General features: G+C 43.2%; 1 protein-coding gene and 1 long non-coding RNA gene across 7 annotated transcripts; one reads left to right on the forward strand and one right to left on the reverse strand.

Annotated features, from left to right (window-relative positions):
• Nucleotides 1–1,707: 1,707 nt before the first annotated feature.
• LOC121555432 (protein lifeguard 4) lies at nt 1,708–13,448 on the forward strand. The gene is made up of 7 exons (XM_045221524.1): nt 1,708–1,938; nt 2,185–2,293; nt 2,760–2,865; nt 3,021–3,054; nt 4,721–4,838; nt 8,905–8,950; nt 11,544–13,448. The coding sequence occupies exons 1-7, from the start codon at nt 1,845–1,847 to the stop codon at nt 11,748–11,750; spliced, it is 714 nt and encodes a 237-aa protein (XP_045077459.1). The 5' UTR covers nt 1,708–1,844; the 3' UTR covers nt 11,751–13,448.
• Nucleotides 4,845–8,182, reverse strand: LOC121555436. Of its 6 annotated transcripts, XR_006661258.1 has the most exons (4): nt 7,503–8,182; nt 7,389–7,433; nt 5,213–7,324; nt 4,845–5,139 (listed from the first exon to the last, which is right to left on the reverse strand). It is a non-coding gene; the product is annotated as an uncharacterized LOC121555436 (long non-coding RNA). The 6 variants fall into 6 exon arrangements; XR_006661259.1 differs by having other exon boundaries at nt 5,213–7,882; nt 7,942–8,182; XR_006661257.1 differs by having other exon boundaries at nt 5,213–6,754; nt 6,945–8,182.
• Nucleotides 13,449–15,626: the final 2,178 nt, after the last annotated feature.

The raw sequence follows: 15,626 nt of genomic DNA on the forward strand, positions 1-15,626 counted from the left end.
CCATCGTCGCACTTTCGATTTAACATGGATGTCATGAGATAATGTTATTTCACTTAGCATCCATTTTGAGAAAAAAATAAAAATAGAATAAAAAAGAATAGTAGAAGTGCTAGCTTTTCAATATTTTATGCCTCCATTTATCTAATATATTAGTAATTACAGTGAAAAGCTGCAATAATGGTTACACACCATTACTGAATACGATATTACAATGCATGTATGTCTTTTAAAAAATATACGTGTATTTCTAAGGTATTTTCGGATTATTTTTTTTACAAAGAGAGCGGGAGGATGACAGTGGGGAAATATAGTTTGTGTCCGGCAGTAGGACGGATTTGAACCCATGCTGACACCGTAGACATACCAATTTGAGTTTCAACATCAAGTTGAGCATAGTCTACGGTCGTGGTCGAAAGATTTGAGAATTACATTTACATTTTAGTCATTTAGCAGACGCTCTTATCCAGAGTTAGTGAATACATATTTTTTTTATACTGGCCCCCCGTGGGAATCGAACCCACAACCCTGGCGTTATGGCAAGGTGCTCCATCATGCTGGAAAAGGCATTGGTCGTCACCAAACTGTTATTGGATGGTTGGGAGAAGTTGCTCTCTGAGGATGTGTTGGTACCATTCTTTATTCATGGCTGTGTTCTTAGGCAAAATTGTGAGTGAGCCCACTCCCTTGGCTGAGAAGCAACCCCACACATGAATGGTCTCAGGATGCTTTACTGTTGGCATGACACAGGACTGATGGTAGCGCTCACCTTGTCTTCTCCGGACAAGCTTTTTTCCAGATGCCCCAAACAATCAGAAAGGGGATTCATCAGAGAAAATGACTTTACCCCAGTCCTCAGCAGTCCAATCCCTGTACCTTTTGCACAATATCAGTCTGTCCCTGATGTTTTTCCTGGAGAGAAGTGGCTTCCTCGCTGCCCTTCTTGACACCAGGCCATCCTCCAAAAGCCTTCGCCTCACTGTGCGTGCAGATGCACTCACACCTGCCTGCTGCCATTCCTGAGCAAGCTCTGCACTGGTGGTGCCCTGATCCCGCAGCTGAATCAACTTTAGGAGATGGTCCTGGCACTTGCTGGACTTTCTTGGGTTGATTGAACCGCTCTCCTTGAAGTTCTTGATGATCCGATAAATGGTTGATTTAGGTGCAATCTTACTAGCCGGATTATCCTTGCCTGTGAAGCCATTTTTGTGCAAAGCAATTATGACGGCACATGTTTCCTTGCAGGTAACCATGGTTAAGAGGAAGAACAATGATTTCAAGCACCACCCTCCTTTTAAAGCTTCCAGTCTGTTATTCTAACTCAATCAGCATGACAGAGTGATCTCCAGCCTTGTCCTCGTCAACACGCTCACCTGTGTTAACGAGAGAATCACTGACATGATGTCAGCTGGTCCTTTTGTGGCAGGGCTGAAATGTAGTGGAAATGTTTTTTGGGGGGATTAAGTTAATTTTCATGGCAAAGAGGTACTTTGCAATTCATCTGATCACTCTTCATAACATTCTGGAGTATATGCAAATTGCCATCATAAAAACTGAGGCAGCAGACTTTGTGAAAATTTGTATTTGTGTCATTCTCTAAACTTTTGACCACGACTGTTCTCTACTGTTTTAATAGTTTCCTGAAAATGACCCCTTTTGCCGACAGTTAGTGGTGTGTTTTGGTATTGCAGGTTTCACAGAAATCACGAGCCATGTCACATGACGAACGTTTACAAACCAAGCCGGAAGTGGACTGAACTGACGCACGTCTACGGAAACAGCTGAGCAAGGGCCCCAAAACACAAAACATCAGACAGTATTTTACTCTCAATTAAAGCTGGATCAAGATGACTACACCTGAAAAATACCCTCGGTCTTCTATTGAAGATGATTTCAACTATGGGACAAACGTTGCGACTGCGAGTGTGCAAATCCGAATGGGTAAGATAAGACTCGTTGTAGTCTATTTACTTAGCTAGCCTAGCTGATGATGGTTGCTAACAAGCAAGCCATCTTATCAATATATCTAGATCATGCCTTGCCAAATGAAATAAACGATGTGATATTTATTGTGGTGGTATCTAACTAAATGACAGAATCAAATAAATCTGCTGGTCTAGAATTTAACTAAATTAAATCATGATGTCAGTAAGCTAGCTATCGATCTATTCTCTCTCCCCTGAACAGATTTCCTGCGCAAGGTGTACACCATCCTGTCCCTTCAGATCATCCTGACCACGGCTACCTCTGCTCTCTTCATGTTCTGTGACACCATCAAGGACTTTGTCCATTCAAGGTAAATTGTGAACTATTAGTAGGCCTACATAATTCAATGGGCATATCTGGGAAACACTGTGGTAGACGGGTAACAATATTGTTATGACAGATATTAGTACATTCGGATAGTTGCATGCATACACCACTAGTGCTGTAACCATGGTAATCGCCGGTTATGGATGAAGACCGGCATGAAAATAAAATAACAGAGCCCTATACACCAGTATTGTGCATGTATTCATATACTGTGAGGAGACATGCACTTTGGCTACGACTACATAGAATTACTACCCTACTATAATACTAATCTCTCCAGCCTGGGTGTCAAGTCTGTTTCTGCCATCTTGCCCAACTCCTTATGGAACATGCAGTGGAGAATGCAAGAGACAAGAGCACAACCAGATGTGCAGTAGTATAATCTGTCCAACACTGTGCCTGGTTGGCTTGGTTCTGACTTTCTCATTGGTTCTGTCCCCCCCCCCCAGTCCAGCTGTAGTGTTGGTGTCAGCCATCGGCTCCCTGGTGTTGATCGTTGCCCTAGCCTTCTACAGACATCAACACCCCATTAACCTATACCTGCTTGCCGCATTCGTAAGTTCTGATTTGCACAGGCTACGTCCCAAATGGCACCCTATTCCCTATATAGTGCACTACTTTTTGACTAGGGCCCATAGGGTTCTGGTTAAATGTAGGGCACTATGTAGGGAATTAGTTTAACCTAACATTGTTTTCTTTGTCTCTTTCAGACTCTGTTGGAGTCCGTCTCTGTTGCTACCGCAGGTGAGTTCTGCCCCGCTTGATGTCAAGTCATCTCTTGTAAAGTTGTATTTTATGTTTTCGTTGAAAATATCCAACGCCTCTATATAAACAACGTTTAATTCATTCTGTTTGTGTCTCAAGAAATAATCAATTAGTTAATTTACTGTGAGACACCTCTGATCACATTAGTAATATGATATTATTTATAGCTTATGGTTCTCCTCAGGAAATATATCAGTTTCCATAGCAACACCACAGGCTTCACTCCGTGCCTGCATCTGACATGGCACCCTATTCCCTATAAAGGACACTACTTAGTGCACCCTATTCCCTATAAAGGACACTACTTAGTGACCCTATTCCCTATAAAGGGCACTACTTAGTTATAGGGAATAGGATGCACTAAGTAGTGTCCTTTATAGGGAATAGGGTGCACTAAGTAGTGTCCTTTATAGGGAATAGGGTCACTAAGTAGTGTCCTTTATAGGGAATAGGGTCACTAAGTAGTGTCCTTTATAGGGAATAGGGTCACTAAGCAGTGTCCTTTATAGGGAATAGGGTGCACTAAGTAGTGTCCTTTATAGGGAATAGGGTGCACTAAGCAGTGTCCTTTATAGGGAATAGGGTGCACTAAGTAGTGTCCTTTATAGGGAATAGGGTCACTAAGTAGTGTCCTTTATAGGGAATAGGGTCACTAAGTAGTGTTCTTTATAGGGAATAGGGTGCACTAAGTAGTGTCCTTTATAGGGAATAGGGTGCACTAAGCAGTGTCCTTTATAGGGAATAGGGTGCACTAAGCAGTGTCCTTTATAGGGAATAGGGTACACTAAGTAGTGTCCTTTATAGGGAATAGGGTGCACTAAGTAGTTTCCTTTATAGGGAATAGGTGCACTAAGCAGTGTCCTTTATAGGGAATAGGGTGCACTAAGCAGTGTCCTTTATAGGGAATAGGGTCACTAAGTAGTGTCCTTTATAGGGAATAGGGTGCACTAAGTAGTGTCCTTTATAGGGAATAGGGTGCACTAAGTAGTGTCCTTTATAGGGAATAGGGTGCACTAAGCAGTGTCCTTTATAGGGAATAGGGTCACTAAGTAGTGTCCTTTATAGGGAATAGGGTACACTAAGTAGTGTCCTTTATAGGGAATAGGGTGCACTAAGTAGTTTCCTTTATAGGGAATAGGTGCACTAAGCAGTGTCCTTTATAGGGAATAGGGTGCACTAAGCAGTGTCCTTTATAGGGAATAGGGTCACTAAGTAGTGTCCTTTATAGGGAATAGGGTGCACTAAGTAGTGTCCTTTATAGGGAATAGGGTGCACTAAGTAGTGTCCTTTATAGGGAATAGGGTGCACTAAGTAGTGTCCTTTATAGGGAATAGGGTGCACTAAGCAGTGTCCTTTATAGGGAATAGGGTCACTAAGTAGTGTCCTTTATAGGGAATAGGGTGCACTAAGTAGTGTCCTTTATAGGGAATAGGGTCACTAAGTAGTGTCCTTTATAGGGAATAGGGTGCACTAAGTAGTGTCCTTTTATAGGGAATAGGGTCACTAAGTAGTGTCCTTTATAGGGAATAGGGTCACTAAGTAGTGCCCTTAACAGGAAATAGGGTGCCATTTCAGATGCAGGCCATGTTGTTTGTTCCCTCCTATACATTGTGAATCAACCATGTGTTTGTGTTGGTCCCTGTAGTGACCTTCTATGAGTACTCCATCGTGCTCCAGGCCTTCTTCCTCACAGCAGCGGTGTTCCTTGGGCTGACTGCCTACACCTTCCAGTCTAAGAGAGACTTCAGTAAACTGGGAGCTGGGTAAGAGGCCTTAAACTCCTGTCAGAGACCTGGCTGCGTCCGAAATGTAGGGAATAGGGTCCCATTTCGGATGCAGACCTACCTGTTAGCTGCTACACTGCTACATATATATTACCTGTTAGCTGCTACACTGCTACATATATATTACCTGTTAGCTGCTCACTGCTACACTGCTACATATATATTACCTGTTAGCTGCTCACTGCTATACTGCTACATATATATTACCTGTTAGCTGCTACACTGCTACATATATATTACCTGTTAGCTGCTCACTGCTACACTGCTACATATATATTACCTGTTAGCTGCTACACTGCTACATATATATTACCTGTTAGCTTCTCACTGCTACACTGCTACATATATATTACCTGTTAGCTGCTCACTGCTACACTGCTACATATATATTACCTGTTAGCTGCTCACTGCTACACTGCTGCATATATATTACCTGTTAGCTGCTACACTGCTACATATATATTACCTGTTAGCTTCTCACTGCTACACTGCTACATATATATTACCTGTTAGCTGCTCACTGCTACATATATATTACCTGTTAGCTGCTACACTGCTACATATATATTACCTGTTAGCTTCTCACTGCTACACTGCTACATATATATTACCTGTTAGCTGCTCACTGCTACACTGCTACATATATATTACCTGTTAGCTGCTCACTGCTACACTGCTACAGATATATTACCTGTTAGCTGCTCACTGCTACAGATATATTACCTGTTAGCTGCTCACTGCTACACTGCTACATATATATTACCTGTTAGCTTCTCACTGCTACACTGCTACATATATATTACCTGTTAGCTGCTACACTGCTACATATATATTACCTGTTAGCTACTCACTGCTACAGATATATTACCTGTTAGCTGCTACACTGCTACATATATATTACCTGTTAGCTGCTCACTGCTACACTGCTACATATATATTACCTGTTAGCTACTCACTGATACACTGCTACATATATATTACCTGTTAGCTGCTCACTGCTACACTGCTACAGATATATTACCTGTTAGCTGCTCACTGCTACAGATATATTACCTGTTAGCTGCTCACTGCTACATATATATTACCTGTTAGCTACTCACTGCTACACTGCTACATATATATTACCTGTTATTATAGCTGCTCACTGCTACACTGCTACATATATATTACCTGTTATTATAGCTGCTCACTGCTACACTGCTACAGATATATTACCTGTTAGCTACTCACTGCTACACTGCTACATATATATTACCTGTTAGCTACTCACTGCTACACTGCTACAGATATAGTACCTGTTATTATAGCTGCTCACTGCTACAGATATATTACCTGTTAGCTGCTCACTGCTACAGATATATTACCTGTTAGCTGCTCACTGCTACATATATATTACCTGTTAGCTACTCACTGCTACAGATATATTACCTGTTATTATAGCTGCTCACTGCTACAGATATATTACCTGTTATTATAGCTGCTCACTGCTACAGATATATTACCTGTTATTATAGCTGCTCACTGCTACAGATATATTACCTGTTAGCTACTCACTGCTACACTGCTACATATATATTACCTGTTAGCTACTCACTGCTACACTGATACAGATATAGTACCTGTTATTATAGCTGCTCACTGCTACACTGCTACATATATATTACCTGTTATTATAGCTGCTCACTGCTACACTGCTACAGATATATTACCTGTTAGCTACTCACTGCTACACTGCTACATATATATTACCTGTTATTATAGCTGCTCACTGCTACAGATATATTACCTGTTAGCTGCTCACTGCTACAGATATATTACCTGTTAGCTACTCACTGCTACACTGCTACAGATATATTACCTGTTATTATAGCTGCTCACTGCTACAGATATATTACCTGTTATTATAGCTGCTCACTGCTACATATATATTACCTGTTATTATAGCTGCTCACTGCTACACTGCTACATATATATTACCTGTTAGCTACTCACTGCTACACTGCTACATATATATAAATTACCTGTTAGCTACTCACTGCTACAGATATATTACCTGTTAGCTACTCACTGCTACATATATATTACCTGTTATTATAGCTGCTCACTGCTACAGATATATTACCTGTTATTATAGCTGCTCACTGCTACAGATATATTACCTGTTATTATAGCTGCTCACTGCTACATATATATTACCTGTTATTATAGCTACTCACTGCTACACTGCTACAGATATATTACCTGTTAGCTGCTACACTGCTACAGATATATTACCTGTTAGCTACTCACTGCTACACTGCTACATATATATTACCTGTTAGCTACTCACTGCTACACTGCTACAGATATATTACCTGTTATTATAGCTGCTCACTGCTACAGATATATTACCTGTTATTATAGCTGCTCACTGCTACAGATATATTACCTGTTATTATAGCTGCTCACTGCTACAGATATATTACCTGTTAGCTGCTCACTGCTACAGATATATTACCTGTTAGCTGCTCACTGCTACATATATATTACCTGTTATTATAGCTGCTCACTGCTACACTGCTACAGATATATTACCTGTTATTATAGCTGCTCACTGCTACAGATATATTACCTGTTAGCTGCTCACTGCTACATATATATTACCTGTTAGCTACTCACTGCTACACTGCTACAGATATATTACCTGTTATTATAGCTGCTCACTGCTACAGATATATTACCTGTTATTATAGCTGTTCACTGCTACACTGCTACTGCTACACTGCTACAGATATATTACCTGTTATTATAGCTGCTCACTGCTACAGATATATTACCTGTTATTATAGCTGCTCACTGCTACAGATATATTACCTGTTATTATAGCTGTTCACTGCTACACTGCTACTGCTACACTGCTACAGATATATTACCTGTTATTATAGCTGCTCACTGCTACAGATATATTACCTCTTATTATAGCTGCTCACTGCTACAGATATATTACCTGTTATTATAGCTGCTCACTGCTACAGATATATTACCTGTTATTATAGCTGCTCACTGCTACACTGCTACTGCTACACTGCTACAGATATATTACCTGTTATTATAGCTGCTCACTGCTACAGATATATTACCTGTTATTATAGCTGCTCACTGCTACAGATATATTACCTGTTATTATAGCTGCTCACTGCTACAGATATATGACCTGTTTATTTAGAGGTGATTTGTAAACACCCAGAGCTAGCCTGGTCCCAGATGTGTTAGTGCTGTCTCATGTTATGACCATAGGAGCCACTAAGACCCCTTCTTATTTTAGTCCTTTATTTTGTATTTTACCGCCCTTTTTCTCCCCAATTTCCGATCTTGTCTCACCGCTGCAACTCCCCAACGGGCTCTGGAGAGGCGAAGGTTCTCATGAGCCAGAGCCCGTTGGGGAGTTGCAGCGGTGAGACAAGATCGGAAATTGGGGAGAAAAAGGGCGGTAAAATACAAAACATGACCCGCCTAACCGCGGTCCTTAACACCCGCCAGCTTAACCCGGAAGCCAGCCACACCAATGTGTCAGAGGAAATACCGTTCACCTGGCGACCGAGGTCCGCCTGCAGGCACCCGGCCCGCCACAAGGAGTCGCTAGAGCGTGATGAGCCAAGGAAAGCCCCCCCGGCCAAACCCTCCCCTAACCCGGACTACGCTGGGCCAAACCCTCCCCTAACCCGAACTACGCTGGGCCAAACCCTCCCCTAACCCGGACGACGCTGGGCCAAACCCTCCCCTAACCCGGATGACGCTGGGCCAATTGTGCCCCGTCCTATGGGACTCACGGCCGGTTGTGGCACAGCCCGGGAATGAACCCGGGTCTGTAGTAACGCCTCTAGCACTGTGATGCAGTGCCTTAGACCGCTGCACCACTCGGGAGGCCCCTTCTTGATAAAGCTTCACACACAACTGTATCGACAACAGGATCCACAACTGTATTGTTGTCAACTGCAGACAAGGTGTAATAGGTATCCAATGGTTGAACACTAGGAACAGAATCTGAACCTTCATTTTGTTCCAGACTGTTCTCTGGCCTGTGGATCCTGATCATCGCTGGTTTCATGAAGGTGAGTTTAGTCCTTTTCACTGTTTCTGTTTACTGTTAAAATCTGGTTTCCTTCAGGTAGTGGTTACTACTACAGTAGAGGTGGTTTCCTTCAGGTAGTGGTTACTACAGTAGAGGTGGTTTCCTTTAGGTAGTGGTTACTACTACAGTAGAGATGGTTTCCCTCAGGTAGTGGTTACTACAGTAGAGGTGGTTTCCTTCAGGTAGTGGTTACTACAGTAGAGGTGGTTTCCTTCAGGTAGTGGTTACTACTACAGTAGAGGTGGTTTCCTTCAGGTAGTGGTTACTACAGTAGAGGTGGTTTCCTTCAGGTAGTGGTTACTACTACAGTAGAGGTGGTTTCCTTCAGGTAGTGGTTACTACAGTAGAGGTGGTTTCCTTCAGGTAGTGGTTACTACTAGAGTAGAGGTGGTTTCCTTCAGGTAGTGGTTACTACAGTAGAGGTGGTTTCCTTCAGGTAGTGGTTACTACAGTAGAGGTGGTTTCCTTCAGGTAGTGGTTACTACTACAGTAGAGGTGGTTTCCTTCAGGTAGTGGTTACTACTACAGTAGAGGTGGTTTCCTTCAGGTAGTGGTTACTACTACAGTAGAGGTGGTTTCCTTCAGGTAGTGGTTACTACTACAGTAGAGGTGGTTTCCTTCAGGTAGTGGTTACTACAGTAGAGGTGGTTTCCTTCAGGTAGTGGTTACTACTACAGTATAGGTGGTTTCCTTCAGGTAGTGGTTACTACAGTAGAGGTGGTTTCCTTCAGGTAGTGGTTACTACTACAGTAGAGGTGGTTTCCTTCAGGTAGTGGTTACTACTACAGTAGAGGTGGTTTCCTTCAGGTAGTGGTTACTACAGTAGAGGTGGTTTCCATCAGGTAGTGGTTACTACTACAGTAGAGGTGGTTTCCTTCAGGTAGTGGTTACTACAGTAGAGGTGGTTTCCTTCAGGTAGTGGTTACTACAGTAGAGGTGGTTTCCTTCAGGTAGTGGTTACTACTACAGTAGAGGTGGTTTCCTTCAGGTAGTGGTTACTACAGTAGAGGTGGTTTCCTTCAGGTAGTGGTTACTACAGTAGAGGTGGTTTCCTTCAGGTAGTGGTTACTACAGTAGAGATGGTTTCCTTCAGGTAGTGGTTACTACAGTAGAGGTGGTTTCCTTCAGGTAGTGGTTACTACAGTAGAGGTGGTTTCCTTCAGGTAGTGGTTACTACTACAGTAGAGGTGGTTTCCTTCAGGTAGTGGTTACTACTACAGTAGAGGTGGTTTCCTTCAGGTAGTGGTTACTACTACAGTAGAGGTGGTTTCCTTCAGGTAGTGGTTACTACTACAGTAGAGGTGGTTTCCTTCAGGTAGTGGTTACTACAGTAGAGGTGGTTTCCTTCAGGTAGTGGTTACTACTACAGTAGAGCTGGTTTCCTTCAGGTAGTGGTTACTACTACAGTAGAGGTGGTTTCCTTCAGGTAGTGGTTACTACAGTAGAGGTGGTTTCCTTCAGGTAGTGGTTACTACAGTAGAGGTGGTTTCCTTCAGGTAGTGGTTACTACAGTAGAGGTGGTTTCCTTCAGGTAGTGGTTACTACTACAGTAGAGGTGGTTTCCTTCAGGTAGTGGTTATTACTACAGTAGAGGTGGTTTCCTTCAGGTAGTGGTTACTACTACAGTAGAGGTGGTTTCCTTCAGGTAGTGGTTACTACTACAGTAGAGGTGGTTTCCTTCAGGTAGTGGTTACTACTACAGTAGAGATGGTTTCCTTCAGGTAGTGGTTACTACAGTAGAGGTGGTTTCCTTCAGGTAGTGGTTACTACAGTAGAGGTGGTTTCCTTCAGGTAGTGGTTACTACTACAGTAGAGGTGGTTTCCTTCAGGTAGTGGTTACTACAGTAGAGGTGGTTTCCTTCAGGTAGTGGTTACTACTACAGTAGAGGTGGTTTCCTTCAGGTAGTGGTTACTACTACAGTAGAGATGGTTTCCTTCAGGTAGTGGTTACTACAGTAGAGGTGGTTTCCTTCAGGTAGTGGTTACTACAGTAGAGGTGGTTTCCTTCAGGTAGTGGTTACTACTACAGTAGAGGTGGTTTCCTTCAGGTAGTGGTTACTACAGTAGAGGTGGTTTCCTTCAGGTAGTGGTTATTACTACAGTAGAGGTGGTTTCCTTCAGGTAGTGGTTACTACTACAGTAGAGGTGGTTTCCTTCAGGTAGTGGTTACTACAGTAGAGGTGGTTTCCTTCAGGTAGTGGTTACTACAGTAGAGGTGGTTTCCTTCAGGTAGTGGTTACTACTACAGTAGAGGTGGTTTCCTTCAGGTAGTGGTTACTACAGTAGAGGTGGTTTCCTTCAGGTAGTGGTTACTACTACAGTAGAGGTGGTTTCCTTCAGGTAGTGGTTATTACTACAGTAGAGGTAGATCATTACCACTCTTTTCAACATCCATTATTTCTACATTATCCATTAAGTAGTCATTCCTCATTGACGCCTTGTCGTGTCAGTCAGTCATCCATCTATCATCCATCCATCCTTAATCCATCCGTCAATCCATCTGTCCACAGTTTAATCTGAGTCTCCTCTCTTCCCTCCCTCTCCCCTCCCCACTCCCTCTCCACCCCCCCTAGCTCTTCTTCCAGAACGACACGGTGGAGCTGGTGTTTGCCGGTGCAGGTGCTCTGTTGTTCTGTGGTTTCATCATCTATGACACCCACCTCCTGATGCACCAGCTGTCCCCCGAGGAGCACGTCCTAGCCTCCATTAACCTGTACCTGGACATCGTTAACCTCTTCCTGCACATCCTCCGCATGCTGGACTCCATGAAGAAGAACTGAGCTTCTGTTACATATTTAGTGCACTACACACTATTCCCTGTTTAGTGCACTACACGCTATTGGGCTCTGGGTGAAAAGTAGTGCACCATGAAGGGGAATCGTTTGTGGTTTGCGACGCACCCTATTAGTGTTTACTGTTGCTTAGCGCACAGGGCGACTTGGGATCGATTCATTTCTCAATTCAGTACATTTTCTTGAATTTAGAAAATCCTCATAGAAAAGAAATGGGCATTTTATCGATTCACGTCCTGAATTGAAAACTGATTTGCCTCCCAAACTCTGATAGCCAACCCTGCTGTAGATCCTACCAGTGAATGTGAAACGCTGACCCGCCATCTAAGTTTAACCCCGGGAATAATATTATTATTACATTTTTGTTTTAGCATTTCTGGAACTTGATGTGTTTTAGATTTATGCTGTTCGTTCTGTTCTGTTTATTATCCTGAATGTTTAAAAATAATAATGTTTAATTGTGGGTGCTCGCTCAGTGAATGATACCTTTCTGAATATTCAAGCATACGGATTGTGTAAGGTTGTTTTGGGTGATGGTGTAAAATAGCAGAACACATTTTTTGGGGGAAATACTTTAGTCTAACTTCCATCCGCTAGCTTGCTGGTATTCTTCTGAATTTCAACACATAAAAACATCCCTTAGTTAGTCTCCATAATAATAGATAAATACACTCATTGGCCAGTGTATTAGGTCCATCTGGTACCGGGTCGGACCCCCAGTGTATTAGGTCCATCTGGTACCGGGTAGGACCCCCAGTGGATTAGGTCCATCTGGAACCGGGTCGGACCCCCAGTGTATTAGGTCCATCTGGTACCGGGTCGAACCCCAAGTGTATTAGGTCCATCTGGTACCGGGTCGAACCCCCAGTGTATTAGGTCCATCTGGTACCGGGTCGGACCCCCAGTGTATTTGGTCCATCTGGTACCGGGTCGGACCCCCAGTGTATTTGGTCCATCTGGTACCGGGTCGTCCCCCCAGTGTATTAGGTCCATCTGGTACCGGGTCGGACCCCCAGTGTATTAGGTCCATCTCTAACCATTTTCGTGAACGGGGTGGTGTACCTAATAAACTGGCCACTGAGTGTAGAGATCTGATCATTCTAGAAAGACTTAAATAGTAGTCACAGTAAAGTTTTATAAAATACAGTATTCTGCACTATAGACTTAACCAGGACACCTGAGAAAATGTATCAAACATAGCACCCTATTCCCTATGTAGTGCACTACTTTTGACCAGTGGCAGCGTCCCAAACTGCACCCTATTCCCTATGTAGTGCACTACTTTTGACCAGAGCCCCTATGAGTCATTTTGGGACGGAGCTTTGATATGCCAGCAAACAAGAGGGATTGCTCTTGGACCGGGAAACATGTTCAACCAGTTAGCTATTTATAGTAGAATAACACCACGTCAGTTGTCAGGATAAAGGGAATCTGAAGAACACTACAGATTTGGATAATAAGAGGTCTCCATTTGAGATCATGTAAATACTATGAAGGGATTTTCACTAGGCTCTATATTATGTTTCTGCAGTCATTCATTTATTAACAAGCCCGCAAGTGCAATACCAAGTTGTCAGGTGGAGAGCAGAGTAGTTGCACGTCTATTTGGTGACCTGTGAATGCACTGTCAATTGTACATGCTTTGATTTCGTTTCTTGATTAAATTGTGGAGTTGAGTGTTTTAAATTGTTGCACTATAGATTTTCATGTAGATAGATGTCTGCTTCCGCTAACTCAGTTGAACCAGTTATACCACTAGACAACACTCCCCTATACAGAACCAGTTATACCACCAGACCAGGTGAACACTCCCCTATACAGAACCAGTTATACCACTAGACCAGGTGAACACTCCCCTATACAGAACCAGTTATACCACTAGACCAGGTGAACACTCCCCTATACAGAACCAGTTATACCACTAGACCAGGTGAACACTCACCTATACAGAACCAGTTATACCACTAGACCAGGTGAACACTCCCCTATACAGAACCAGTTATACCACTAGACCAGGTGAACACTCCCCTATACAGAACCAGTTATACCACTAGACCAGGTGAACACTCACCTATACAGAACCAGTTATACCACTAGACCAGGTGAACACTCACCTATACAGAACCAGTTATACCACTAGACCAGGTGAACACTCATCTATACAAAACCAGTAGACCAGGTGAACACTCACCTATACAGAACCAGTTATACCACTAGACAACGCTCACCTATACAGAACCAGTTATACCACCAGACCAGGTGAACACTCCCCTATACAGAACCAGTTATACCACTAGACCAGGTGAACACTCCCTATACAGAACCAGTTATACCACTAGACCAGGTGAACACTCACCTATACAGAACCAGTTATACCACTAGACCAGGTGAACACTCCCCTATACAGAACCAGTTATACCACTAGACCAGGTGAACACTCCCCTATACAGAACCAGTTATACCACTAGACCAGGTGAACACTCCCCTATACAGAACCAGTTATACCACTAGACCAGGTGAACACTCACCTATACAAAACCAGTAGACCAGGTGAACACTCCCCTATACAGAACCAGTTATACCACTAGACCAGGTGAACAATCCCCTATACAGAACCAGTTATACCACTAGACCAGGTGAACACTCCCCTATACAGAACCAGTAGACCAGGTGAACACTCACCTATACAGAGCCAGTAGACCAGATGAACACTCACCTATACAGAACCAGTAGACCAGGTGAACACTCATCTATACAAAACCAGTAGACCAGGTGAACACTCACCTATACAGAACCAGTTATACCACTAGACAACGCTCACCTATACAGAACCAGTTATACCACCAGACCAGGTGAACACTCCCCTATACAGAACCAGTTATACCACTAGACCAGGTGAACACTCCCCTATACAGAACCAGTTATACCACTAGACCAGGTGAACACTCACCTATACAGAACCAGTTATACCACTAGACCAGGTGAACACTCCCCTATACAGTACCAGTTATACCACTAGACCAGGTGAACACTCCCCTATACAGAACCAGTTATACCACTAGACCAGGTGAACACTCCCCTATACAGAACCAGTTATACCACTAGACCAGGTGAACACTCCCCTATACAGAACCAGTTATACCACTAGACCAGGTGAACACTCCCTATACAGAACCAGTTATACCACTAGACCAGGTGAACACTCCCCTATACAGAACCAGTTATACCACTAGACCAGGTGAACACTCACCTATACAGAACCAGTTATACCACTAGACCAGGTGAACACTCCCCTATACAGAACCAGTTATACCACTAGACCAGGTGAACACTCCCTATACAGAACCAGTTATACCACTAGACCAGGTGAACACTCACCTATACAGAACCAGTTATACCACTAGACCAGGTGAACACTCACCTATACAGAACCAGTTATACCACTAGACCAGGTGAACACTCATCTATACAAAACCAGTAGACCAGGTGAACACTCACCTATACAGAACCAGTTATACCACTAGACAACGCTCACCTATACAGAACCAGTTATACCACCAGACCAGGTGAACACTCCCCTATACAGAACCAGTTATACCACTAGACCAGGTGAACACTCACCTATACAGAACCAGTAGACCAGATGAACACTCACCTATACAGAACTAGTAGACCAGGTGAGCGCTCACCTATACAGAACCAGTAGACCAGGTGAGCGCTCACCTATACAGAACTAGTAGACCAGGTGAGCGCTCACCTATACAGAACCAGTAGACCAGGTGAGCGCTCACCTATACAGAACCAGTTATACCACTAGACAACACTCCCCTATACAGAACCAGTTATACCACTAGACCAGGTGAA

The sequence above is a fragment of the Coregonus clupeaformis genome, chromosome 7, assembly GCF_020615455.1.
Source record: "Coregonus clupeaformis isolate EN_2021a chromosome 7, ASM2061545v1, whole genome shotgun sequence".
Lineage (NCBI taxonomy): Eukaryota > Metazoa > Chordata > Actinopteri > Salmoniformes > Salmonidae > Coregonus > Coregonus clupeaformis.

What these genes read in the sequence shown, in the direction of transcription:
- LOC121555432 (XM_045221524.1), top strand. Translation starts at nt 1,845, where the DNA reads ATGACTACACCTGAAAAATACCCTCGGTCTTCTATTGAAGATGATTTC. An exon ending in AAGGACTTTGTCCATTCAAG is followed by an intron (nt 2,294 to 2,759) that starts GTAAATTGTGAA and finishes CCCCCCCCCCAG; the next exon opens with TCCAGCTGTAGTGTTGGTGT. An exon ending in TATACCTGCTTGCCGCATTC is followed by an intron (nt 2,866 to 3,020) that starts GTAAGTTCTGAT and finishes TGTCTCTTTCAG; the next exon opens with ACTCTGTTGGAGTCCGTCTC.